The sequence below is a fragment of the Corapipo altera genome, unplaced genomic scaffold (genome assembly GCF_003945725.1).
Source record: "Corapipo altera isolate COAL_440 unplaced genomic scaffold, ASM394572v1 57, whole genome shotgun sequence".
Classification (NCBI taxonomy): domain Eukaryota; kingdom Metazoa; phylum Chordata; class Aves; order Passeriformes; family Pipridae; genus Corapipo; species Corapipo altera.
In genome coordinates, this window is record NW_020884905.1 from 7,151,527 (window position 1) to 7,178,229 (window position 26,703).

A 26,703-nucleotide genomic window follows, 5' to 3' on the forward strand; every position below is an offset into this window, starting at 1 on the left:
CCCTCCTCCTACCTCCTAAAATTCCCAGGATAGGGGGAACAGCGATGCTCCAACCGCTCCACCACCAGGGATTCTCCACCATCGCTCCAGTCCCTCGCGGACACACTTTCCCTACCTCAACCCCTTCCCAAACACCACTGGCACGCCTGAATCCACCTTGGAACAAGACAAACCGGTTTGGAATTCCGCCTGGATTAGAGATACACGAGGCGCGGTCACCTCCCAGGTGGCCACGCCCACCATTCTCCCGGCCCCGCCCCATTGGGGCGGGACGGGCCCGGAGTGGGCGGGGCCTCACCGCGATGGGCGGGGCTTCCGCGCCCGCTCCCGTCGCCCGTGGAGACACCGGGAGCGGTGGTGGGTGAGTACCGGGATAATGGGACAGAGGGGGTTCCCACCGGGAATACCGAGCTCTGCCGCCCTAGACGGGCTGCGCGGAGCCGGCGGAGCAGCGGGAAGCGGCGGCCCGACCCCTTTTTTGCTGCTGGGCCTGGCGGGGTGGGCTGGGCCCGAGCAGTGCCTGGGTGTTTTTAAGGTTTTTTTGTTTGGTTGATTTTTATGTTTCCCCCCCCCTTTTCCCTCTGTCCAGAGGGGAATTCCTGGTGGGAGGCAGCGCGCAGTTGTGCTGTGGTTCAACAAGTTGCTTGCGGTTCCGGAATGGGTCGAAATATGCTTAATTATGTAAAAACTAATCTGCTTAATTATGTAAAAATAGTACTAAAATAGGCGTTTTTCTTGAGGACGGCGTCGCACGGCCTTCCTGCCTCCTTCCCGCCTCCTTCCCTCCATCCAGCCCTTCCCCATGGCACTGATGGATACCCAGAGCTGGCAGCTCCAACTGTACCAGAGCAGCCACAGCTTTCAGATAAATCCTTTAAATTTTACCAATTTTAGTATTCCCAGCCATCAGGTGATGGGTTTTCCTCGGAATCACAGAGCTCTGCTTGACGGAGGAAGTTTCCCACCTGTGGGGAGTTGTGGGATGAGTGTGGGAAGGAGGTTAATTAGTGGGAAGCGTCATTAGTCGAGGAGGTTTCGTGTTGATACTGAGATCACACACCCAGTTGCAGTAACAAGTTTACTGAGAATCAGGGAATTGCAGAATCTCCTCAGCTGGAAGGGACCCACACAGATCATTGAGTCCAGCTCCTGGAACTTTAATAACTTTTAAATTGCAATACTTTGTTCCAAGCTTAAATTCTTTACTTTTTTGGGGGGAGGGAAGGGTTTTTTGAGTGGATATTGTGATTTTAGCCTGGTTCTTTTGGGAAGGCGGAGCCAGCAGGAGTGGCTGAAGCTGTGTCAAGGGGGAATATCAGGAAAAGGTTCTTCCCCCACAGGATGGCTGGGCACTGAACAGGCTCCCCAGGGCAGTGGTCACAGCACCAAGGCTGCCAGAGCTCAAGGAGGGTTTGGACAATGCTCTCAGGGAGAGGATGGGATTGTTGGGGTGTCCTGGGCAGGCCAGGGGTCGGACTGGATAGTCTTTGTGGGTCCCTTCCAACTCAGTATATTCCATGATTTGATTAGTGTGGCACCTCAAATGGAATTCACAGCGATTTGCCAGGGGATTATCTGGTGTTTTTATTAGCTTAGAGGTCACAGCATCAGGAACATGTTACTTGTTTGTGTTTATCTGGGCTGTAAATTGGGTTAGAAATACATTTCTGTGAGTAAAGGGTGAGTAGTGGGCAGTGGGAGGATTTGATGTTTGATGGTACTCCAGTGCCACTAAATGAGATTGAGGGATTAGTATGAAGTTAATGACTTCTCAATCCCGTATTTCATCCCGGCGTGGGATGGATTGCCGGATATCTTTAATCGAGGGCTAAAGCAACAATAAACTCCAGAGAGAGCAGTGGATGAGGTCTGGTGCTGGGGGTGAGCTTGTTTCCTAATCACTCAGCCAATGGATGATTTTTCCTTTAAAAACAAACCTCTCCTGTCATCCTGGAGGAGTTTCTTGGGCTCCCAGACAGCAGAGCCACTTCCAGCATCTCTCGTCTCTTGGTAGTATTAAATCCAAATATTGAGTTGTGCTGTAGGTTTCAGATACTTCTCTTATTTCAAATATAATGTCTCTTTGGCTATATAGTAACTTTTTTAATGAGTACTAAAAGTTCGTGATTTCCTAGGCTCTGTTTCTCAAAAGACTTGGAATATTTGAGCCAGATTTACAACAAGTTCTCTGTAGCAAGGCCTGGGATGAATTATGGAATCCCAGAATGGTTTGGGTTGGAAGGGACCTTAAAGCTCATCCAGTTCCACCCCCTGCCGTGAGCAGGGACACCTTCCACTAGACCAGGTTGCTCCAAGCCCTGTCCAACCTGGCCTTGGACACTTCCAGGCATCCGCATCCACAGCTTCTCTGGGCAACCTGTGCCAGGGCCTCACCACCCTCCCAGGGAAGGATTTCCTCCCAGTATCCCATCTGACCCTGCCCTCTGGCAGTGGGAAGCCATTCCCACTTATCCTGGCACTATCTACCCCTTTAAGAAGTCCTTGTCACTCCTTTCTGTATGGCTCTGCTTTCCCTGCAAATGTTGCTGGAATGTTGAGTGGAAGATGCTGAACACAACAGCTCTGCATGGTGGGAATGTCCTTCCTCCCCAGACACAGCTTCCCAAATCCCAATTCATAACCCTCTGATAGAATCTGTTGCAAAAGCAAGTCCAAATTGCTCCAGAAATCCATGGTACAGCCCCATAAATTCTCTCCTCAGCCCTTTCCCTTTGTCCCCTTTGCCAGAGCAGAGATCATTGCAGGGAACAGAGGGAATACTTCCCAAGGGGTGTATAGTTAGCATGGAAAACACCACCAGAGCCCTGGCCGAGGCTTGGAGCGGTATTCCAGGGAGGATTGTGTTGCTGCAACTTCATCTGTGCTTACACAAACCATGGGAGTGGGTGAAGGCTGCATGTCTCGTGTCCTCACACAGAAATACCCTTGTGCAGAAGTAGGAATTATAGTGACACTTGCATTAGCTAGGATGAAATGGGAAGCAAGTCCCCCTAGATCCTTAGGATTGTTGTGGACTCGCCGTTTCTTGGGAAATGGAAGCTGCAGATGTTTGGTGACCCTCGGGATTTGCTCCACATTAATCACTGCTGGAATTGGGCAGCTCTTAGCTGAATTTTGCAATATTACACAACTGGGTCTCGGTTTTCTAAACCTCAGTGTTCATCACATGGTCAGTGCTGGGGGCTCCTTGAGATTGGCATCAATTCTTGCTCCCAGGAATAACCTGGGGAGAAACTTGGAAGGGAAGGAGAAGAGAAAATACTGGTGAGAGAAGCAAAAAGTTTTCACTCCGTGTTTTACAAGGGTTGATGAAAAGTAGCAGAAAGAGCAGAGGCAGTTACAGAAGTCCTGTGGTGACTGGGTTATGGTAGAATTCTCCATGGTGTTTATGGAGGTAGGTAGAAGCAGGAAGGTGAAGGGAACAGTCAGGGTACCCAGGGGAGGTGGGGGCATGGTGAGGGTACATCCATGGAAGTGTCCAAGGCCAGGTTGGGCAGGGCTTGGAGCAACCTGGGCTAGTGGAGATGTCTTTAAGGTCCCTTCCAACCCAAACCAGTCTGAAATTCTATGAAAACAGACCTGGGCTGCAGTGTACCCCAAATACAAGCTCCTTGGTTCCTGAGGCCCCAGCCAGCGTGGGTGGATCAGAGCTTTAGGATGTTCATGGACACCAGCAGCTGTGTATTTTTAGTTGTGTTCCTTTGAATATTTGGTAAAACAGGCAATGTGTTTATATTCAGCTTCCTGTGTCCATATCAGTGTCTTGGCATGTGATAGAGTTACAGAGGGAGGAGGGAAAAGGAAAAAAGTGTGTTATGAGGATTATTTGTATTCCAGCCGCTGTTGAGGGCAGGATGTGGCTGCTGGGATCATCTCCTCGTTTAAACATTCAGCTCAACTCAAGCAGGAACCAGACTTGCTCCCCCTTTGTTTACAGCATTTTTTCCCCATCCCTTCTCCTGTGTCTTTCCAAACCTTCTGTACAGGGACAGGTCACTTTTTGGTACCGTCTGGTTTGGGACATACACGTGATCTGAACCTTTGTCCACCCCGACACATGGCATGAGCTCTGAGCCCTTGCTCAGTGTGTGGGTACTGATCCTCCAACACCAGCTCTCCAAAGTGTTTGGAGGTGGAAAAGCCCATCTTTGTTCTACTGGGAAGGGAGCAGCCTGCTTCCCCAGCCTGTTTCCCCAATCCAGGCTGCTCTGGCAGCCCACAATCCAATCCTATTGATGCTCTGTGGAATCACCCCTAACCATTCCTTGAGCAGGGGCAGTGGGAGCACATGGGGGAGATTTTGCCTGATTTTCCTCTCTAAATGATGGCTTTCCTTGTGCCAAAGCTTCCTCAGAGCACAAAACCAGGAAGTTTTCTGGTGGTATAAGCTGAGGAGAGCAAAATCCTCCCTCCTAGTTTCCATCATTGTGATAAGGAGATGCCCTAGGACCCAGCACTGCCCTCGCTGCCTGAACCAGGGATGATGTGAGATGTTCTCAGGAGGGACTGGTGAGTGTCATAGGAAGGGAAAAATGTGAGCTGAGAACCAGGGAAAACTGCTGTGCCTATGGAAGCTGCAGGTCTGTCTTGTGGAGCAGGAACTGCCACAGGAAGGATTGGGAAGCTCTGCAAGGAGGACTTGGTGGTGACAGGGGGTGGCCCTAAGAGGAGAGGCCTTGTTCAGCAGAAACAGCTGAACATTCTGATTGTTTATACATTGAAGTTTTAATTTGAAGTTGATTGCAGTGTCTCCAGCAGGCCTTTCTTGGGCTGTCAGTCCCTCATTGGATATGTTTAGATGCCTGTCCTCTGTTGTTGTTTGGGCTTCAGTTTACTCAGTGACTGAGATATTTGATGTATCTGTGAGTATCTTCCCAGTTCACAGACGAAAAAGAGGTTCTTTTCTGTGTCATTAATCATATTGATGATTAGCCAGAGTATTTCCAGAAGATTTCCTTTCTGTTTGTTAAAATCAAGCAGACACCAAAGGCATTTGTGCTAATTTTTGTGCCATACTGCAGTGAAGTGCAAGAAATTCAGTTCCGGGGCAGGTTTGGGTGAGATATCAGGGATAAATTTCTTCCCTGTGAGGGTGGGGAGGCCCTGGCACAGGTTACCCAGAGAAACTGTGGCTGCCCCATCCCTGGAAGTGTCCAAGGCCAGGCTGGGTGGGGCTTGGAGCAACCTGGGATAGTGGAAAGTGTCCTTGCCCATGGCAGGGGGATTGAATGAGATGAACTTTTTGAGCTTTCTCCCAATCCAGTCTGGGATTCTGTGGTTGCTGTAAGTTTGAGCAGATCCCAAATTACATTTTCATCTCTGTTTGTAGCTTCAAGTCAGACTTTTTGGTCTAAGCTTGGAGCTGGGATAAGCAGAAAGTGTCACTGATGATTTTGGAAGATGGAATATCTTTTTCCTGACTGACTGTGGTTTATGTTGCTGTAAACAACATAAGGTTTATCTTGCAGTAAACAACAAGGCATCCATCCTGCACAGCAGGGATGCTCCAGCTGGAGCTGCCTGCCAGGGCCCATGGAGCAGGAGGACTCAGGTTGATGCTGCCGGCCTTGGCTGGAGGGACTGGGAACTGTCCAGCCATGGAATTTTCTCATCTCTCTCCCACATGTCCTTCCCTGATTTATTCCTTCCCGAACATGGCCTGACCTCTGAATGCAGGATTTTGGAGGGGTGCATTACGCCAGCCTCAAACTATGCCAGCAATGTCGAGTTTGTGGGTTTTTATGACTAGTTTGATTGGAGCTTTGATTAGGCAGGAATATGGAGTCTCCGTGGCTCTGAGGAGGGAAGTGACCCCGGGAGCCAGAGTTAGTTTTCAGATGCATTTAAAGCTGGAGTTGGACTGGATCCCTGAAGGTTTCTCCCAGCCCAAACCATTCCCTCTGATCTGTGATTGTTTTGACTGTGTTTTGATCTCCCTCAGGATGCACAAGTCAGTATTGAATTTTTTCTTATTTTTCCTTAACAATTTTCAGGGTGAGTGAGCAGAATGAGAACTTGCACAGATAAGCAAAGCAAAGCAGCAGTTTTTCCATTAAACTTTGATTTTATGCAGCGGTCACACGTCTGTGAAGGAGTTTACATGTGACATTTATTTTTGTTTCCTTGCTGGATGTGAACTGGACAAGCCTGGCACAGGGACAAGGACTGGCTGTGGCAAGACAGTCTCTGTTTTAACACAATTTATTTTCCTCCTCCATACAGTGATTTTAACAGCACCTGTTAAAACTGTGATCCCGTTTCCAGCACAGGAAGTGGCATGTGATTATAAAGGGGACACTGTCTGTGCTGCCTGCCACCTCCCTGCCTTGCTAAGGACCATCCCTTGGGAACTTTTGGTGGTTTTTTTTCCTCTTCATTTCCTGGGAATGAGGGAGCTGTGTTGCTGTGGCTTCTCCGAGCCCGTCGTAGCTCGTGGTGTGACTTGGGCGGGTGTGGAGTGGTGCCAGGGCTTGGTGCCAGAGCTCCACCAGTCCTTGGCAACTGATGGTTGCTTTCCCTCCAAAGAGTGTCCGTAGCAATACTGGATCCTGCCATGCCCTGCTTAATGAGGTATCCATGCCCTGGCTCCTCTGCCAGCTCAGTAAATGCCCGGAGCCTCCAATCTGAGCTCTGCAGTGCAGGGACAGTGGGTGTATCTACAGGGGCACAGAGGTGTGCAAATGTGCAGTAGGAATTCCAGGAAAGGGGAACAGAGAAATTGCCAACCCATTTTGGATTATCAGTCACTGGATTTAGAACCTGCTGTGTATACTTGCACACCTGTGTGGGGATTGCAGTGAATGGGCTTCCAGCAGCAGCACAGCCAGGAGAGGAAAAGGAAAGATAATTTTACTTGTAAATACAGTCCCTGCTCCAGTTCCCACAGAATTCCCATCACCTTATGGTTTTTATCACCTTCACAAGCTGGGAGAGCTGAGGATGTTCATCTGGAGAAGAGAAGGTTCCAGGGAGAGCTTAGAGCCCCTTCCAGTGCCTAAAGGGGCTCCAAGAGAGCTGGAGAGGGACTTTGGACAAGGGCCTGCAGAGACAGGACAAGGGGGAATGGCTTCCCACTGCCAGAGGTCAAGGTTGGATGGGATATTGGGAAGGAATTGTTGGCTGTGAGAGTAGTGAGGCCCTGGCACAGGTTGCCCAGAGAAGCTGTGGCTGCCCCTGGATCCCTGGAAGTGTCCAAGGCCAGTTTGGATGGGTTTGGAGCAACCTGATCTAGTGGAAGGTGTCCCTGCCCATGGCAGGGGGTGGAACTGGATGGGCTTTAAAGGCCCCTTCCAACCCAAACCATTCCATAATTCTCTTTCACCTGTAGCATGAAGGCAGCCAACTTGATCTGTATTTGTGTTGTAGGGGGATGGTTTAAATAAATAACCCTTTGGATCTCGCCTCTTCAGTTGCTGGTTTCTGTTTTTGGCAATGCCAAGTTGTGCTTGTCAGGTGCCCAATTCCACTGTCATTCATGGCCAACACTCCTAAAAAATTGCTGCCTTCATTGAATTGTTGAATTGTTATAGTTAAAAATTATAATTTTTTACAATAAAAATTTAGGAATGTTGTCAAATATGGTATACTCTGGATTTGCCAGTCTTGCAACAGTGAACAGGATCTGGTAGCAGAACTTGTATGTTTTCGGACTGTTATAATTCCAGGTTTTTTTCTGGGTGTGTAAAGGCCTCTATAGGGAACATGGACTGTCAGATTTGTTTCTCCAGGGAATTAAGCCCAGCTGCTGGAATATCTCAGTGGAGGTTTACAGGTCAGAGAAGTCTCCAGGGGCAAAGTAATCCTGGAATGGTTTGGGCTGCAGGAGGCCTCAAAACTCATCCTGTTCCACCCCGTGCCGTGGGCCGGGACACTTTGCATTAGACCAGGTTGCTCCAAGCCCCATCCAACCTGGCCCTGAACTTTTCCAGGGATGGGGGCAGCCACAGGTTCTACGTGTTCTCAACACTGGCTACGGTGGTGCTTAACTAAACCTGCTCTGACTTCTACTTTGAGTAGTTAAACTCGTTTTAGAGTCAGTGGCTTTTCCAGTAGCTGCCTCTAGACTCACCTGCCCCAGGTCTGGGTGGGACCTGTCCCTCAGAACGTGGGCTCCAGGAGGAGCCATGCCGGCAGCACCCAAATCTGTGTAAACTTGTTCCCTTCATTCCCATCTGGGAGGGGGCCAGAGGGAATTGGGTGCCCGTGGCCGTGTCCTTGAGAAGGGAAGTAGGGAAACTGGCAATAAGAAAGGTCTGAGGTAGATTTTCCAGCCAGGCCAATCGCAAAATACTGTAGTTTTTGTGACTAGAATTAAACCACAAGTGCCAAACCCCCTCAGCTTTGGCTTTCTTGCGCTATGAAGTCCTTATAATTTTTATTTTACTCTGTTTCAGGATCATTACACCGATAAAATCAAAGCAAGCCGGACAGGTAGCAAGTCTGCCTATGTAGGTGAGTTTCCAGTCCACTCTTGTTCCTTCCTTTTACGCAAAATATAAAGCAGCACAACAAGTCCCAGACTCTAGCGATTTAATTTTCTTCTGGAGCAAAACAAATAGAAATACTTGGCAACTTTGTGGAGGAGAGCTACAAGGACAGCACCAGCTAGGTGTTGGCAGTACTGGTTGCTCACACTATTCACCTTGGGTTTTAACTGACTTGAATTTATGGGGCAAAACCACCTGCTTCTCCCATGGAAATTAGGCTTTTTCTTGTTTATTCCCCCAGTAAGGAAGGGGCAACATGCAAGTCTTCATCATTTCTGCCTCTGCTGTGTTACATGCATTTTGTTTGACCGTATCATCATACAAATTCTTCCTATATTCACCCCATCCTGAAAAATAGGTGCTTTGATAAATTCTTGTAACCAGGAAGCTGGTGAAATCGTTTGCACCCTTCCAGTTCTCTGAGCTGAGCCCCACAGAGTTCTTCCCAGAACATCTCCCGCCTGCGTCCTCGGCTTTATCTCTTGCAGACGAAGGAATTTGCTGAAGGTCACAGAACCTGAGGCCAAACTGCATCCCGTGACTTTCAGTCTGGAGTTTAATCACAGACCACTCCTGCTTTACATGCTGTAAGAGGAGCTGATTTTCATACAGCTAAAAGTGTCTTTGCAAATGTCTCTTAGTAGTTTGCGTGTCTTTTCTGGTGGGATTTAGCTGGGGAGTGCCCTGTGGGGAAAAACAAGGACCTTCTGTGGATAAACTGCCCTGTGGTTCATTGTCTTTTCCAATGGCTTCAGGCTGATGTCTTTAAAATAATATTGCTCAGATGTTTTTCAAAGGAACCTTGATCTAGAAGTTACTTTTCATGGCTTTCATGTGTACCAAAGATACAAGAAGTTAAGTCAGAAAAAAATGCAGAGGAAAATAAAAGCAGGTTTTTCCACTACTCATCTCCCAACATGTACATTGGGTTTGACAGAATCACATAATGAAGGCTGACTTTGAAAATCAAACGGAGCTGTGGCCCAGGTTTGATCAGCAGGATGGTACTGCAGTAACTTGTGGGATGGAGGTTATGAAGGAACACAACCTTAATTAAACACCCAGAATACCAAATCCAGTTGATTGTCTTGGGACTTGTCTGTTTCCTTACATTTCACAGTATTTTATGGTTTTTAATCTGTTTCAAAAGGACTAATTAAGATACTGACAGCATTGTTTATAACTGAAAAAAAAAGATCTCCACTGTAAAATCTCTCAGTATTCCCAAGTGTAAATTCTCTGAAAAAGGAAACATCAGAAGGTGGTGTTCTGTGTTCTAAGGGGCTTTTATTCTCCATTTGCACTGATGGGCTGCTAACCTCTGTGTAAACCAGGTGTATCTGTGTCCAGACTTCCCATTGCTAACCCAGCCCTGACTCCTGCACCTCTTCTGAGAGGAGCATGGAAGCAGAGTTTGTCCTTGCTGTAGCTTTTCTGCTGTAAAAATGGGTTTGAAATCTGGGGCCCCCGATCCCTTTGGCTGTGGTGCTGTGCACGGTGTGCATCCCAAAGCACTCACATCTTTCCCCAAGTCCTGCAGCTGCCACATGTTTTAGGTTCCCTGTGTCATAGTGTGGACTCTCCAGTACCTGAAGCAGTTAGTTTTGTCTGGGGAGGATTGTGTTTTCTTTTACCTAACTCAAACTCTTTCTACTGTGTATAAAATATTTGTGCTGTGATTTTAACTCTTGCTTGATACCTATTTAAAAATCCAGTCCTTCTCACCTGCCAGGAACCAGGGAGCTACTCCTCACAGTTTGGTTTGTGGTAGGTGTGGAGTAGGAGCAGAAAGCTTCTTCTAGCCACAGATGATCCATCCCTGATGGGAGCAGCTCCTGCAGGCACCAGAACCACGGCCTTGACTGGGGCTGTGCTGAGGGAGGACAAGGGAGCAGGAGTCTGCTACCCCTGGAGCCAGTGGGGAGGTCATGGGTGATCCCTGCCGCTGCTTTTCCTGGGAGGTTTGCACTGTGGGTGCTGTGTTCAATCTGCAAAGTGCTCAAGTGGCTCCTGGTCCTCCTGGGAAACTCTGGTGTATCCCACCACCTTGTCCATCCATCGTGTGGGGTATGAGGATCATGGAATCACAGAATGGTTTGGGTTGGAAGGGACCTTAAAGCCCATCTGATTCCACCCTCTGCCATGGGCAGGGACACCTTCCACTATCCCAGCTTGCTCCAAGCCCCATCCAACCTGTCCTTGGACACTTCCAGGCATGGAGTATCCTAAAAAGAGAAATGACCCAAAAGCATCTCTAATTCCTCTTTCATTTTACCATTCAGTTCTATTTTCCTGCAGAGGGCAGGACTCTGGTGTTTTCCAGCTGCCCAGGTTTATTTTCCATTCTCCTTGGTAGTGTGGCAAATGATTCCAGCACCCGTGTTTCCACTGGGTGTCAGCACGGCCCCATGCAGGGATCAGGCCAGCAGAGCCCTGCCAGCCCTGGGTTTTCCCTTTGGCTGCACCCACCACTGGAAAAACGAGGTTGGCTGCATTTCCAGAGCAGGGTTTTCGAGGCTGGGCTCACCCTGCGCAGGCGCCAAGGCTGAGTGAACCGGGAAGGGGCTGTTTTGCTGGAAGTGCTCTTTCCTTCTTGGAGCAGAGCAACCGGTTGGAGCAGGAGGAGTGTGGAACGTGCCTGGCTCGTTCCTGTGCTCTCTAATTAGGGTTACAGCTGGGACAGTGGGTCCCTGGTTCTGGCAGAGCAGCGTGAAGAGCTTTTGTAGTATTTATGGTGTTTACGTGGAAGGTATAGGTGTGATAAGGAGCGTTCTCAGAGAGTGGCTGGGGGGACACGCGTGCAGGGTCGGGAGCTGCTCACCCTCCTCCCTCCATGCCAACCCTTCCACTTCTTTTCCACACTTATTGCACATCTAGGCTTCCCAAGTCCTTCGCAAAACCCTCGGGCCCGCTGCCTGTCCTGCCAGGCTGAGGTACCTCCTTCAGCTCCTGACTCCGTCCATGTTGGGTGGGAAGCAGCACCCTCCAGGGGTTTGGGTTTGGGTTTCAGGTGGGCAGAGGCATCCCTGGATACTTCTCCCTCTCACCTGCTGCTACCATCAGGGACCCTGTGCCTCTCCCACCCTCCCTGTGGGTCACCTCGTGCCAGGTGCCACTGTGTTCCGGGGTGTGCAGGATCTGGGAGGGGACATGTCAGCACTTGCTGGGACGCCAAATGCTCTGCGGCACATGTTGGCAGAAGGCAGTACCAGGCACACTGAGATTCCTCTGACACATTCTTCCATTGGAGATCTAAATATTTAAAAATCAAGTCCAGAAAGTATCACAAATACAGATTATTTTGATGCTTGTGTGCAGCTCTTTCATCCGTTGCTGTACCTGGTTGTGCTCTGATGTGCCCTCAGAATGGATTGGTTTATTTCTGCAACCTGCTTTTAATGTCAGCATTGGCCTCTTGGCTTGGACTGGGAGAGTTTTTGGGTTCTGCAAGTTGTAACAAACCTGCTCCTGAGCACCCTGTAGTAAAACCAACCTCCACCATTCAAGTCCCAACCGGCCTCCAGCCCTCCTGCTCCCACACAAGCTCCTGGGAAAGTGGCACGTGCAGGAACCCACTAAAACCTTACCTCATGTCCTGCCCCTGCGCATGGGAGAGGTGCTGGAGAGAGGCTCTGGCATCAGCCCCTCCTTATGCCACCCCTCCAGGGGCCATCACGGCTCTTCTTCCCCGCTCTCCATGAGGACTGGCCTTGTCTGGTGCCTCTTCATGCTGTTTGCAGCCCCTCTTCCTCCTTCCAGCCACCTTCCTGCCCAACAAATCTCTGCATTTTCAGAAGCAAAATTGACTTCGGAGCTTCTGGCTTTTTATTCCTGAGAGCTCTGGGGAGTGTGAGCCAATAAGAGGAGGCAACTGGATTTGGGGTTCCATGGTGTGTTATTCCCAGATTGTTTGCAGGGTCCCAGCTGAAGGCAGAGTGGGGAAGGGATGCCAGGGAGGATAGTGTGGGGAGTAAAATGGTTTTCAGGCAGGGCTGTGGGGCATCAAGCAGAGCCTGTACTAGTGGTGGTGATACACAAATCAGATACAGCTTAAAATCCTTCCAGCAAAGATCAGGGAGGTTGCAGGACTGGGAACAGTTTCACTTGTAAGCCAGCAGAGTTCTTTGTGGAATCGCTGAAACCCTAAACACAATGTCCTGAGGTACCATGTGATGGTGGGTTTGGGGCAGAAATGCCAGCTGGCACCTCTGAGCAGCTCCTTAGGAAGTGTTTGCTTCCCTGTGTTGGGAATAGAGCAGCAGCCATGCCTGGCATGAGCTTCCCCCCAGCTCAGAGCAGGGAATGAGCTGGAGCAGCAGTTCTGGACTTGTCCGACTGCTTTTGTCCTTCTTTTCTTCCCCCGTTCCTGTGTTTTTAGGAAAAGCAGAACAGTTTCCATGGTTTATCCAACAGGCTCAAGTGGGCAGCATCATCCAAACATTCCATGTGGGAGCAGCAGCAGTGGTGACTCCCTGGGGTGCTCCCTCCCTGTCCCATGGGCAAGGCACCTGAACCAAGGGTGAGGAGGGATCACAGTGGGGTCAGGAGTCACCCTGAAGGCTCATGTCCTTCCAAACAAGGATTTAGAACACCTTGTGTCCTTCTTTTCCTTCTGTTTCCTTGCTGAATTTGGAGCCTGCCCAGCCCAGAGGCATTTCCACCTCACTGCCCTGTCCTCCACAAGCAGGACTGTGGCTCTGAAAACGGAGAGGCCTTTGAAATCTGCATTTACAGATTAGCTGTAACTTTAGATCCGTGCTGACCCCCAGCTGTGGGCTGACACCCTGGAAAACCAGAGGTTGGAAAACCAGCAGCTGATGGAGTACCTTGTACGTGCTGTAGTTGTCAGTTTATGTTTTGTTCAGTCCACTCTATGGATTTACAGTTTTTAGTTATTCACCTTAAAAGCTGTTTTATTTCAAGAGAAACAGTAACAAGACACCCTTTCACCCTTTTGAGCCTTCGGCACTCCAGTATGGGCTGGCTTTACATAACTGGAGCAAACTGGGAGCTGTTTGCCAGGCAGAGCTGCTGGGAGATTCTCGGCCGTGCTTTATCAGTGGTGATTTAATTACCTGTCACTCTGCAGGTGCTGTGTAAGTCCTGGATCTAAAAGAGTTAAAAAGATAGATTGAGATTTAATAATCCCATTGGAGCTGAAGTTCAAAGCTCAAGACGAGGTGGATCTGGGGACCTGCTGCATGGTCATGTCATTACCTAAAGCCTGTGGAAAGAAACAGGACAAGGCCTGGAAAAACAGGGGTTTTCTAGGGAAGAGGGCAGCTCCACCCATTTGCAGGTATTTCAAGGAAGGAAAAAGCGCAGGTGTGTGGCCTTCAGGAATTACGCTGGAGGAGTCATGTGTTTTTCCCTTTCACTGGCAAAGTGCAGTTGTTGAGCATCCACCTCATCTGAACAAACACTGGTCTCAGTTTTCCATGGATAAATTAGGAAGAAATTCTTCCCTGTGGGACTGGTGAGGCCCTGGCACAGGTTGCCCAGAGAATCTGTGGCTGCCCCGTCCCTGGAGGTGTCCAAGGCCGGGTTGAACGGGGCTTGGAGCAACCTGGTCTAGTAGAAGGTATCCCTGCCCATGGCAGGGGGTGATGGCCAAAGAAGCTGTTGGGTAGACTGATTCTTTTGTCTCATTTTAGTTTGTGAGTCAGAGACAAGTGAGAATTGCCACCATGCCCACAGCTGCTCTGGGGTTTAGGAATCTCTGTCACCACCAACCTTGGATCCAGCAAACCTTCGTTCAGCTTTGTCACCATAAAATCATGGAATGGTTTGGTTTGGAAGGGACCTTAAAGCCCATCCAGTTCCAACTCTGCCATGGGCAGGGACACCTTCCACTATCCCAGGTTGCTCCAAGCCCTGTCCAACCTGGCCTTGAGCACCAGCTGTGTTTTGTCTTAGGTGGTGAGTGGAAAAACTTGTTGGAAATTTATTTTGGTCCATTTAGCACAGAATGAATAGTCATGACTGTGAGTGCTGGAACAGGAGAAATCCTGATGGGAAAGTATTGGAATGAGTCAGGCTCTTGGGATATCTTTGCTTTTGACTCAGCCTGCTGAGCATGAGGATTCGCTTCCTAGAAATCGGAGCGGTGCCCTCTCCGACCGCACGGTCATTTCTTTAGAGAGTGACTTCATTCTCTTGGGAGACTTCCCTACCTCAGAAAACCTTACCCACAGCTCCAAGGGCACAAACACCCAAGTTCTGCAGAGCTGTGGACACCACCAATTTAAATCTGAGGAGTTTTCTGAAGTCCAGTGCATCCTGGGAGAAATCCGGTGGCTCCAGGAGGCCACAGCAGCTCGGATCAGTTGCCAGGAACTCAGAGGGAAAACAGTATTATTGGGTGCTGACCTAGTTGTTTGTAAATCTCTCTGTAAAAGAGATTTAGTGATCTTAGGAGGAGTATTAAGGCTTGTGTTTGTTTGAAGATGGGGAAATACGGCAATTTAATTTTCAAATGTTATGGTTTGGGTTGCGTTTTCTCTTTTTTTTAAAAAAAAAATCTAATTTATTAACAAAGCTAACCAGCTGGGAAAATAAGCACTGGAACTTTCCTAAGGAGGTCATCCATGGAGATTGGAAAGGGATCCAAAGATTCAAACCTCTCCAGTTGAAAAAAGGGATTTGGAGCTGGGGAAGGGAACACTGGTCTTGCCCCAGTAAAACAAGAGAAGAATGGTTTATCTTTTAATTTTGCAATAATTTTTTAAACCCTATGTTTATTTATTTTTTATAAAAGTACTAAAATTACAGGAATTAGAAAATCCTGAGCTATCTTCTCAGAGCTGCATGCATTACTTGATAAAAATTAATTGCTTTGGTTTGGGTTTTTCACACCACAGTTTTTCAATATAGTAAGTGAAAACTGCAGGGACTAAATTAACCCAGTGCTAAATGTCCAAGGCCAAGCTGGACAGGGCTTGGAGCAACCTGGTCTAGTGGAAGGTGTCCCTGCCCATGGCAGGGGGTAGAACTGGATGAGCTTTAAGGTCCCTCCCAACCCAAAGTAGTTGGGATCCTATGATTCCACAAGTGCTTTGTCCTGGGCTAAACCCGTGCCGTAGCGGGAACGCTACAGAGGAAAAATTCTGTTGGCTTTTTGAATTTTGAATTCCCTCCCATGGGTGGTGAGCAGTGAATCCTTTGTGACTCACTCCATAGGTGACATCTCTGGAGCACAACCTGGGGGATATTTTTGGGCCGTGAGGTCTTTGTGGGGAGCTGGGGCAGCACAGGACTGACGCAGACCAGGGGTCAGGTTGTTACAGAGGTGGAACATCCATGGATCCACATGGATCTGCAGGAGCATGTTCTTAATATTTGCTTTAGGAAATAAGTTTTTATTGATACCAAATGTCAGGTGTGAATGTCCCTCCTACCTGAGCCTGAGCAGGTGGTGTTACCTGTCACTTAGCAATTCCTCTGCCCAAAGCTTTTCCAAGAATTTTCCCCCCAAAATGGGGACTCAGAGCAGGATAATGCTGTTCCCAGTTAGCTGGGCAGGCATGGGCACTGCCTGGAAAACACCCCTGCTCCCCAGGCTGAGGTGAGAGAAACCTGAATCCTGCAGGAACCGCTGTGGGCAGCGCTTGGAAAGGTCACACAGAGTCATGTTGGACTCAGGTCACTGTATTGCCATACATGATTCAAGCACAGCCCCATGGAGCCAATTTTCCTTGTGGAGCTGTGGAAAACAAGCAGCAGGGTTTGTGCAGAGTCCTCTAGAGACTGTGACACAGGGCAGTGACATGGGCAGGGCTGGTCCAAACAGGCTCTCTGGGTACCTGGAGACCTGAATAACTTGGAATCACAGGCTGGTTTGGGTTGGGAGGGACCTTAAAGCTCCTCTTGTTTCACCCCCTGCTGTGGGCAGGGACACCTTCCATTAGACCAGATTGCTCCAAGCCCTGTCCAGCCTGGCCTTGGACATTTAGCACTGGGCTAATTTAGCACTAAGCTCTTGGCTGCTGCAATGCCTGTAGGGATATCCTTGGGAATGCAATGCTGCACAGTCCTCAGTCCCTCCATGGGCTGCAAGTGGGTGTCTGCTCCACCATGAGCCTCTATGAAACAGTCAGGGATGCTGAGATCAGCCTGTGCTATGGATATTATTTCTTCACAGAAATGGCTGTCTGGCCCTGGCACAGCTGCCCAGGGCAGTGGTGGAGTCCCTATCCCTGGAGGGATTTAAAAGCTGTATGGATGTGACACATGGGGACATGGGTCAGTGGTGGCCTTGGCAGTGCTGGAGGACAGTTGAACTCGATGATCTGAGAGGGCTTTTCCAACCTAAATGATTCCATGGTTCTATCCTGGCTCACTCCTTGCTCTTTGGTGGGCTCAGGAGCAAGTCTCCTTCCATGTGCTCAGGGAAGCACATGGATCCTGGTACACACTGGGCTCTCCTGGAAGCCCATGGGGAGCTGCAAATCTGTGCTGCCAAAGCTGTGCTGGAATTTTTGCCAGACCAACCATGGCTCTGCCCATCCTCCTCACTGCCACTGGCTCAGCCAAGGGGCAGAAACCTGCACAGAAGCTCCATGGTTTTTTTTTGGAGGATGTTTTACTTCCAGAGCTGTTTCTCAACTGCCTGGTCCTGTTGAGTGTCCTAATGACAAAAAAAAAAAAAAATGCCCTTTTTGCAGTGTGTCGTGGATGCCTCTGTGTAAAAGCTGTTTAAGGTGCTGTGCCACCTTCTGGAAAAATAACCCACTGTCTTTTCAAACAGAACTTCCCTGCTCCACTGAAAATGTCTGGCAAAACAGCCACCACGACCAACAACATTGCTCAGGCCCGAAGGACCGTGCAGCAGCTCAGGATAGAAGCCTCAATAGAGAGGATAAAGGTGACAGCACATCCTTCCTCACCCCTCCTTTCTTTCCTTGTTTTTTTCCCATTCCAGCTGTAGGACAACATAAACAAAGTGTGTGTGTGTCTGTGCACCCACAGCTCAGTGATTTTTTCCCATTTCAAAATGTGACATCAACATTTCAGCTCAGCAAATGTAAATAAATCCAGTTCTTGTGGCCCAGTATCCCATCTAACCCTGCCCTCTGGCAGCAGGAACCTTCTCCCCCGTTTTCTTCCCTGTCACTGCAGGATAGATGAGAAATTCCTCATTACAACCCACTGTATTATTTTGAACCCCCTTCTGTTTATTCCCAGTTTTCTGTGTAGGAGCCAGATGGAACCTTTACCTGGTGCCGCAAATGAATCCCAAAGAGCAGTGGGGTCCATCCTTTCCTCCTCCCTGAGGATGAAGCAAGGAGACAGAATATGTCTATCTCCAAGTACCTCTCCCATCCCTGACAGGGACTCTGTACCCATCACAGCTCTCAGCACCTTTGATCCTGTTCCCATGGGAAACTCTGTTCTCTGTTTATTTTTCCCTGTCTCCTGCAGGTGTCCAAAGCCTCGGCAGACCTGATGCTGTACTGTGAGGAACACGCCAAGAAGGACCCGTTGCTCATGGGCATTCCTGCTTCTGAGAACCCTTTCAAGGACAAGAAAACCTGCATTTTGTTATAGGAGAGGGGCAACTCCTCCCCAGCCCACCTAGGCAAGGCCAAGCACCAACACTCCGTAAGGTCCCAGCCGTTCCCTGGCTCGGAGCGGCTGCTCTTTTACCATGTGTCTAAGTCCTTAAGCTTTCCAAAGCGTTCCTTCTGATCCTTATCTTTATTAGGAAGCTGAATTCATGTCTTTCCTGGACAAGGGAATGGGAGCAGCACTGGGGTCTCTGCACAGGGGGGTCCTGGTTGCATTTGCCAAGTCAAACAAGACCAAAGTTGCCTGAGCTTTGCTGATAAAGCAGAGGCCAAGTCGTAGAGATCTGATGAAACATCACTGGGTTTACATTTTTTTAAATGATTAATTTTTTTGGGGGGGGGTGTGCCTGTGCTGGCAGCACCAGTTCGTGCACAGGTACACTTAAAGTGCATTTTCTAGCAAAAAAACTACCTTGCAAAATGATTGTAGCAGCTGCTGAGGAGCTCCAGGAAGCTGTGCCACAACGTTCCTCCTGCTGGCCTCTCTTCCCAGTGGAGAGTTGAGAATCAGAGACCTGCAGATTGCTTTTTCTGCTTTTTAAGAGTTGAAAAAGCAGAATTTTCAGCTTGGATTCTGCTGCTCTGCATTTTCCTCTCTAATTTAAAATCCATGTTAGTATAAAAACCATCCTGTCAAAAGAATGGAAGTCTGGAACTGCCCTGGCAGGAAAGAATGCTGCCCTCACTCACAATCCCTGTCACATTCTGTGCAGGGAGTCAGAATTTGACTCTTTTTTAAAAAAAAATTCATTTTTAAAGGGGAAAAATGCCAAATTATATTCAGCTTGTGGTTCTGCATTTATAATTGGAGGGCCTTTTCATCAAGTATATATTTTATATATACACATAATAAAAAAGTCTTTCTTCATGTGCCTGTGTATATATATATATACATAAACTTTGTATTTATGCAAATATTGCATATTAACAGCAAATTTGGAAGGGTTTGAAAATAATACTGACTTCAGTTGGCTGCAAATGTCCTTTTCTGCATCCTGCTGAAGTTGTGATCTGCCATAACTGCATTTCTGTGAGGATATTTACAGACTTTATTAACTACTTGTCATTTATGTTGCATATTTGTCATTTCTATATGAAATTATAGACCCACTATTGATATATATTGAGAACTTATATCTTTGTTTAACAAGGCTCTTTGACAAAGAGCTCCAAAATCAGCCTGACAGAGAATTGTGCTGCTTATCCTGTTCCTACGTGCAGATTATTTTTATAGAGTATTTTTCTAGAGGCAGTTGAAGAAAACAATAATGTAGCTCCACACTGATTCTTTTTTATTGTGTTTGTGTCTATCATTTTATCACACACATAGGTAGAATTAATGAGCTCAGTTAATTACTCAGTTTGGGGTTTCAAGGCTGTAGCTGTTGAGAATTCCAGCTGTGCCCAGAGGTAGCCAGGCAGGTACATGGGGTGCAGGGAGGGAAAGAACCTCATACTGTTACCTGATTATTGTCTTCCCAGCAATCTGGTGTTCCCACAGGAATCTGTAGGTTTATTTGGTTAGAGATCCCTGCTCCCAGCCCAAAACCAGCTCCCCATTGTGGCTGCAGGGGGGCTCTTTGTGTCTGCCTTCTTTGTGTCTGCCCTTGAATAAAGCTCACCATGGGGGCTGGGTGGTGATCCAGCTCTGGGACCCTGGATTGTGATCAAAATGTGGGGCCCTGGTGGGTGATCCAGCCGTGTGATCCAGCCAGAAATCCAGCAGTGAGACTCTGGTGATCCAGCACATCAGCTTGCATCTGACAGCATTTAATCTATAGATATTCGGTGAACTCACTATTTTTTATATATAATATATAGGGACATGTGAAATCTGGAGCTGTTACGTTTGCATTTTGCTTTTTGCTGTAAGTATTCCCAGGACAAACCCTAGGAATTGTAAAATTTAGGGAAAATACAGCCTCTGTTCTTGTAGAATTTTTTAAAAAAGGAGAAATGAGGCTATCCACAGGTATTGAGAGAAACCTGTGGGGTGCCATGGGGATGCCCCACCGTGCCGCATTGCCGTGCCACCCCACTATGGTGCATCGTCATGCTGCCTCTCTCTCCCCTTGGCCAAGCTGGCTGATTTTGGGGAAAAAAACAAGCATTTGGGTGCATGGCTGTGTGCTGGGCCATGTGCGCTCAGGTCCACCCAGAGGTCTTGGCCAGTTTGTAGTGTGGGGACGGGGGCTGAAGGGGTGCCTGAGAGAAATCAGGGGTTCAGGGGGGGTTGGATTGAGTTTGAGCTCGGAGAAACAGCAAATATGGTGATGCTGCTCCTGCAGCGTCCCAGGGCACAGGATGGCACCTGCCTGGTCCTGAGCTACGCGCCGGACATGGATAGGGATGGGTGGCCTTGGGCCAGAGTGTCTGGGAGTGGGAGAACTGGTCCAGCCTCACCACCTGGCTAGGCTGGCACCGATCCTGCTGGGGCTGGGGACACTGACCCGCCGGTGCCACTGCTGTGGGGTCACACACGTGCCGTTAGGGATGTCCAATGTGGGTCAGTGGTGTCCCCGTGGCCTGCCCTCCGGGCACTGCTGGCAGCGTGGGCAGGAGAGGCTGTTCTCCTGCCACATGGAGAAATCCCTGCTGTGTGCCAGCCTGGAGTTGTAATTACAGAGAAGCCTGGCACAGAGACCTCCCAACCCCGGTGGGCACGGGCTGTGCTGAGGGTGCATAGGGGAAAAATCCAGGAGCATTTGCAGAGTCTGTGGTGCAAGGAAACATCAGGTCAAGTTTTCCTCCACCAAGGAATCAGGTTTCCCCCCCCTTCCAAGAAGACTCAGGTGCTGCAGGAGTGTTGGAGTTTCTGCAATAAAGCTGCCTCTTTCTTAGCTCCTGTTGTTGCAGCATTCAAGCAAAATAAATAAATAACATTCCCAACATTTCCTGCAGCACATCAGCTGCTTTGGCATTTAATGGCTTGGGAGGAGCTGGGAATAAACCCACACAGAGCAGCACAACAGGACCTTGCCCACTGCCAGGACAAGGAAGCAGCTGCTGCTGAGCCGTTTTGCCTGTGCACTAATGGAGCAAGGAAATAAAACTCTGGGCCAAAGGTTTGATTGGAAACTTTATTGCAAAAAAAAGAAAACACAAAACAGAAACACCAAACCCCCCCAAAGAACACTCAAATTTCAAACAATTATATTAATGTTGCTGCTTTTGCAGCCAACTGGTAAGAGATTTGTGGTTGCAGACCAACGGCTTAAGGGCATTTTGGTTCTCAGACCTCCAAGTATAAATAATTTTCCCATCGATATCAGAAAATAACTTATTATTATAATTATTATATATCTTAGCATAAAAACATGAGAATTAACATCCCAAAAATACAATAACATTGTTGGCAAAATGCCTCGATTTTTGCTCTTTAAGGTGTTTAAAACAGGAATTTTAAGTTGCACTTAAGGATAGAAAGTGAAGGGTATTTTCGGCGAGGGACATGAGCACCCCTGGTATGTCAGGCTGGGCTCATCCTGCCACTTTTCCTTCACTTCCTCACTCATTCCCACTGCTCCGGCATCGCTCTGCTCCAGCCCCACACAACACGTCGCTCCACTGCAGCCAAACCCCCCCCCGACGTCAGTTTTAGCTTTTATATTTTTTGTTGGGTTTTATTTTTCCTCCCCCGGAATCCCAGTGCCAGGGCAGGGAGTTACTTCCTGAGCAACTGCGAAAGTCTTGCAACACTCCAGTGCAATCGGGATCGGGACGGGCTGCAGCGGTCACCGCTCCGGGAGGTTGATCACCGGCACCCACTGATCCAGGTACCGGCTCTCCCGGCAGAAACACATCAGCTGACTCAGCGCTGGATCCTTCCACTGCGAGGCCTGGGGGTTCTGGAAAGGGAATGGGGGAAGGCTTGGACACGGCAGCAAAAACAGCCTGCGCAGGGCAGTAGGGGGGAAAAAAAAAAGCACAGCAGAAAGTCCAGGAGTGTGAATCATCTTAAATTGCCACCGAGGCAAACAAACAAGTCAAGCCGGGAAGCATGTGAGGAGTTTTGTAGTTTTGGACTCTGGGACAGAGGACGGAAAGGAAAAAAAAAGATGGCAAGAAAAGGGGAAGAAATGGAAAGAAAAAGGGGAAAAAAGAAGGGAAGAAAAAGGGGGGGAAGAAGGGAATAAAGGGGGGAGGAGGGAGAAAGAAAAAGGGGGTAAAGAGGGAAAGAAAGGGGGAAAAGAGGGGAAGAAAAAGGGGGGAATAGGGAAAGAAACGGGGAAAAAAGGAAAGGAAGAAAAAAGAGGGAAAGAAAGAACAAACTAAAAGAAGAAAGAGGGGAAAACAAAGGAGAAAGAGGGGAAAAAAAGGAGAAAGAGAGGAAAATAAAGGAGAGGGAAGAAGGACCCCGTTTTCCCTGGGGCATGGGAAGCACCGCGCAGCCCCCGGTGCGGGCGCGGTGAGTCTGCGGGTTCGAGCCCCGGGCACGGCGAGTTGCGGGGGGTCCCGACTGTCCGTGGGGGCCCGTCCGTGCCCCCCGTGCTCACCGTGACGAGCACGCAGTGCAGGTCCGCGGGCGGGTCGGGGCCCGCGGCGGGCAGCAGCAGCTGCGCCAGGCGCGCCGGGTTGCTGACGCGCAGGATGTTGATGTCGTTCTCGCAGCAGAAGGCCCGCAGCAGCGTGAAGTGGATCTGCAGCGCCGCGTCCCCCGCCTCCTCCTCCTCGGCCGCCAGCAGGCACAGCACCACGTTATCGGGGTCCCTGAGGGGAAACCGCCGTCACCCGGAGGGGACACCGGGCAAGGGGGAACGGGGCCAAAGGGGGGGTCACTCACACGTTGAGCAGCTTGGCCGCTTCGTAGACGCCGAGGGTGAGGCTCCGCTGGCTCAGCGCCTTGCTCAGCACCTCCTCCAGCGCGTCCCCCGCCTGCTCCATCCTGCGCCGGGACAAACGCCCGTCACGGGGACCCCGCACCGCAGCGATCCCCGCACCTCCCTCCGCCCCCCCCCGGCCTCACCTCCCGGCGGCACGGCGCTCCCCGGGCAGCTCCTCCAGAGTCATCACGGGGCCGCGGGGCAGGGACGGACAGGGGGACACGGACACGGCGACAGGGACAGCCCCGTCCCCGGCGTCGCTGCGGCCGCTCCGGCCCCGCCGCCCGTGCCGGACAAAGGCGCCCGGCGCGCGCTGCCCCTGCCGCGCCCCGGCCAACCCGCACCGCCGCGATTTGCATATCGTCCTTCTATTGGGTTATGCAAATGAGCCCCCGCCCCCGCGTTGCCGAGCCCGGCCGGGCCTGACCCCGCTCGGCGCCGGGAGCCGGGACAGGGAATAGTTTGGCATGGGAGGGACCTGAGACCGACTCGTTCCACCCCCTGCCGTGGGCAGGGACACCTTCCACTATCCCAGGTTGCTCCAACCTGGCCTTGGACACTTCCAAGGATGGGGCAGCCACAGCTTCTCAGAGAAACCTGTGCCACGGCCTCACCACCCTCACAGACAATTCCTTCCCAATATCCCATCTGACCTTGTCCTCTGGCAGTGGGAAGCCATTCCCCCTTGGCCTGTCCGTGCAGGCCGTTGTCCAAAGTCCCTCTCCAGCTCTCTTGGAGCCCCTTTAGGCACTGGCAGGGGCTCTAAGTTGTCCCTGGAGCCTTCTCCGGGTGAACACTCCCAGCTCTCTCCAGAGCAGAGGGGCTCCAGCGCTCAGAGCATCTCTGTGGCCTCCTCTGGACTCGCTCCACACCCTTCTGCTGTTGTTACCCAGAGCTGGAGGCAGCATTGCAGGTGGGATCTCACCTGAGCAGGGCAGAGGAGCAGAATCCCTCTGCAGATGGATGCAGTTGTCTGTTTTCCCTGCCTCCACAGGGATTGCACTCTTGCCATTCCCCTTCTAGTGAACACCAGCGCTGTCAGAACACAACCTCACTAACCTTTGAATCCTCCCCACACACTGCTAGGAAACACCCAGTGCAGTCTGTGGCACTGGCAGTGGGGAAAGTAAACAATCTCTTGACGTGGTTTTCACCAGGAATGTGCTCCAGGGATCCCTCAGCACAATGGTACCAGCAGGACTTAGCAGCTTCCGACAGCGCCAGCACAGCTGCAGTTCTGCCAAAAGTGAGCTGGCGAGATGGGAGACAGCCTGGACCCCACTTCCACAGGGGGATAGATTTAGATTGGATATTGGGAAGAAATTCTTCCCTGTGAGGGTGGTGAGGCCCTGGCACAGGTTGCCCAGAGAAGCTGTGGCTGCCCCATCCCTGGCATTGTCCAAGGCCGGTTTGGATGGGGCTTGGAGCAACCTGGGCTAGTGGAAGGTGTCCCTGTCCACTTTGTAGTTCTGTAATCTCGCCCTAACCAGGCCTTTTGCAGGTTTCCAAGAACTTGGTGTTTCTCCAGGAAGTTGCCTCTGCACCATTTGGCCTCTCTCAGCCCTGCAGACCTCTTGGGAGGATGTCTTCTGACGGACATGATGTCAAAGCTTTTTCAGCTGTTGCCCCTAAAAACCTCCATCCTCCCGTGGCTGATGCCAAAACTCTTTCCCAACCCGGCTGTGAGCTGGCTCAGTCCCACTGGCTCCAGCGGAGCAGGGCTGCAGCTGGGACCCTTTGGGGTCCCTCACAGGGCTTTTGGCAATGTGTGCTTCAAAGCTTTGCTCGCGTCGGTGTTTTACTTTGGCTCCAGAACAGCAGGAGCCGTTTTTCAAGGCAGTGTTTGCAGAAGCACAGCTTTGAGTGCTGTGAGAGTGATGCAGAACCACCTTCCGTGCACCACTTGCAGAATAATTTAATTACCATTTGGAAAACAAGATATTATAGAATCATGGAATCTTGGAACAGTTTAGGTGTGGAGGGACCTTAAAGTCTATCCAGTTCCACTCCTTGCCATGGGCAGGGACACCTTCCACTATCCCAGGTTGCTCCAAGCCCCATCCAACCTGGCCTTGGACACTTCCAGGGATGGGGCATATGAAACTGTTTTTCAGAGTGATTTAAGTAGCCCCTCGATTGCACTGGCTCCAGTGAGGAAACTTCCCAGGAGTTTGCATGTGCCCCCCAGCTCAGCTCTTGCTGCCACCGTCCTGCTTCTGCAGCCTGACAACACGACTTAACAAAGCCCCTGGCATCAGGAGAAAGGGAAAAAAGCCCCTTTTGCATCAGGTGGAGGGGTGGCAGATGGCTGGAGCACAGCAAAACAGGTGGGAGCATTGTGCGGTGACCCTCCGAATTAAGTTCGCTTAATTTGCTCTATCTCTATTAGCAACTGCAGGCCCTGGCTCCACTGAGAGGGCTCCAATTGTGGCTCACAGGAGGTCCAGCCCTGCAGCCCCATCTGTGCCGGCCCCAGAGCTAAATCTGTCTGGGAGGCAGCTGGGAAGCAGCTGAAGCATCTTTTCTCTCTCCTGGGTGGCAGCAGCTCCCAGACCCGGCAGGCACTGCTCTAAAGCGGTGCTTTCTCTGCAGGTTTCCCGTCTGGGAGCAGTTTTCCATCCCTCCCTTTGCCCAGAGGAGCAGCAGGGATGCTTGGGAGGTGCGTGAGTCCCTCTGCTCTGCTGCAGGGAGAGTCAGTGGCTGTGCTGAGGATGCACCATGGCTGCTGAGCTGGGGAACCCGGCATGGAGCTGGACCCGCAGTTGTCCTTCCATCAGCTCCCAGCTGGCAGCTGCTGCTAAACCTTCCTTTCATCGCCTGCCAAAAAGCATCCAGGGCATTTTGCTCCCCCCCTGCCCTTTAATCCTGACTTTCATAATTCCCCAGGCTGTGCCTGCCATCCCCTCTGTGTTCGGCATTGCAGAGACAGGGGGCCAGGAGCTGTGTCAGGCCCAGCTGGGGGGCTCAGGCTCAGCCAGGGGGCTCAGCTCTTCCCCGCCACACTGCCAGGCCCTCATCCCAAATGTTTCCTGAGGCTGTGAGGTTTGGAGGCAGTTTGGTGAGCAGTGGGTTAACACACAGAGATGTGGGAGCTGCCCATGGGAGCTCTCAATGGGAGCTGCCACTGTTGGAGGACATTCTGGGCCAGCTGGAGAGGTGTTTCCTGCACATAAGAGGATCGAGTTGTTTAATTTAAGTTTTTGGGAATGAAACCAACCATCAAACAGTGTCAGGGAGAGGTGACGAAGCCTCATCCCTGCTGAAACAGCTGGCAGCTGGCCAAGCCCATTCCCGGGTAGCTGCCCACTGGGTGGTCCTGGACCCTGAGTCCCACCGAGCAGTTGCTGGGAACATTTTGCTCCCTTTCCACTTGGCTCTGTGCTGTCCCTGTGTTTGGGTGTCCCTACTCCACTCCCTTGGTTCCTTGCCTTGCTTTGTGCCAGTGGAACCTGTGTCCAGCCCCACTGGCTCCTGTCCATCCTGCTGCTCTGTGAAGGTCCTGCTCTGTCCGTGTGCTGGGACACACACCTGTGCCCTGTGCAGCCCAGCATCCCGGCCATGCTGCCGTGCCGGGGCCGTGTGTTCCGCCTGAGTGTTCCCACTCCCCTTTGGATCTGCTGGACGAGGGCAGCGAGTGCCTCTGCAAAGCAAACGCCAGCTTGCACATTCCAGGGGCAGCCTCTGTTCCAACAGTCGCTGTGTTTTCCCAGCAGCACCAGTCCCGTGTCACTGAGCTGACCCCAGAGCACCAGCTGGCTGCTGGATCCAGGCACATCCACCTTCTCAGGCCAGGGCATCCTGCCCTGG

The 26,703-nt window shown here is 50.5% G+C and overlaps 2 protein-coding genes across 3 annotated transcripts; one reads left to right on the forward strand and one right to left on the reverse strand.

The window, feature by feature from the left end:
• The first annotated feature begins 263 nt into the window (after window positions 1-263).
• On the forward strand, window positions 264-19,910 carry GNG12 (G protein subunit gamma 12). Of its 2 annotated transcripts, XM_027651782.1 has the most exons (4): window positions 264-361; window positions 8,415-8,472; window positions 17,254-17,370; window positions 17,928-19,910. In XM_027651782.1, exons 3-4 carry the CDS (start codon window positions 17,275-17,277, stop codon window positions 18,051-18,053), a joined length of 222 nt encoding a protein of 73 aa, XP_027507583.1. In that variant the 5' UTR covers window positions 264-361; window positions 8,415-8,472; window positions 17,254-17,274; the 3' UTR covers window positions 18,054-19,910. The 2 variants fall into 2 exon arrangements, with proteins under 2 accessions (XP_027507583.1, XP_027507584.1); XM_027651783.1 differs by lacking the exon at window positions 8,415-8,472 and having other exon boundaries at window positions 290-361.
• A 1,229-nt stretch (window positions 19,911-21,139) lies between these two features.
• GADD45A (growth arrest and DNA damage inducible alpha) lies at window positions 21,140-23,192 on the reverse strand. Its single transcript, XM_027651781.1, has 4 exons — window positions 23,040-23,192; window positions 22,857-22,958; window positions 22,570-22,783; window positions 21,140-21,921 (listed from the first exon to the last, which is right to left on the reverse strand). Exons 1-4 carry the CDS (start codon window positions 23,081-23,083, stop codon window positions 21,808-21,810), a joined length of 474 nt encoding a protein of 157 aa, XP_027507582.1. The 5' UTR covers window positions 23,084-23,192; the 3' UTR covers window positions 21,140-21,807.
• Window positions 23,193-26,703: the final 3,511 nt, after the last annotated feature.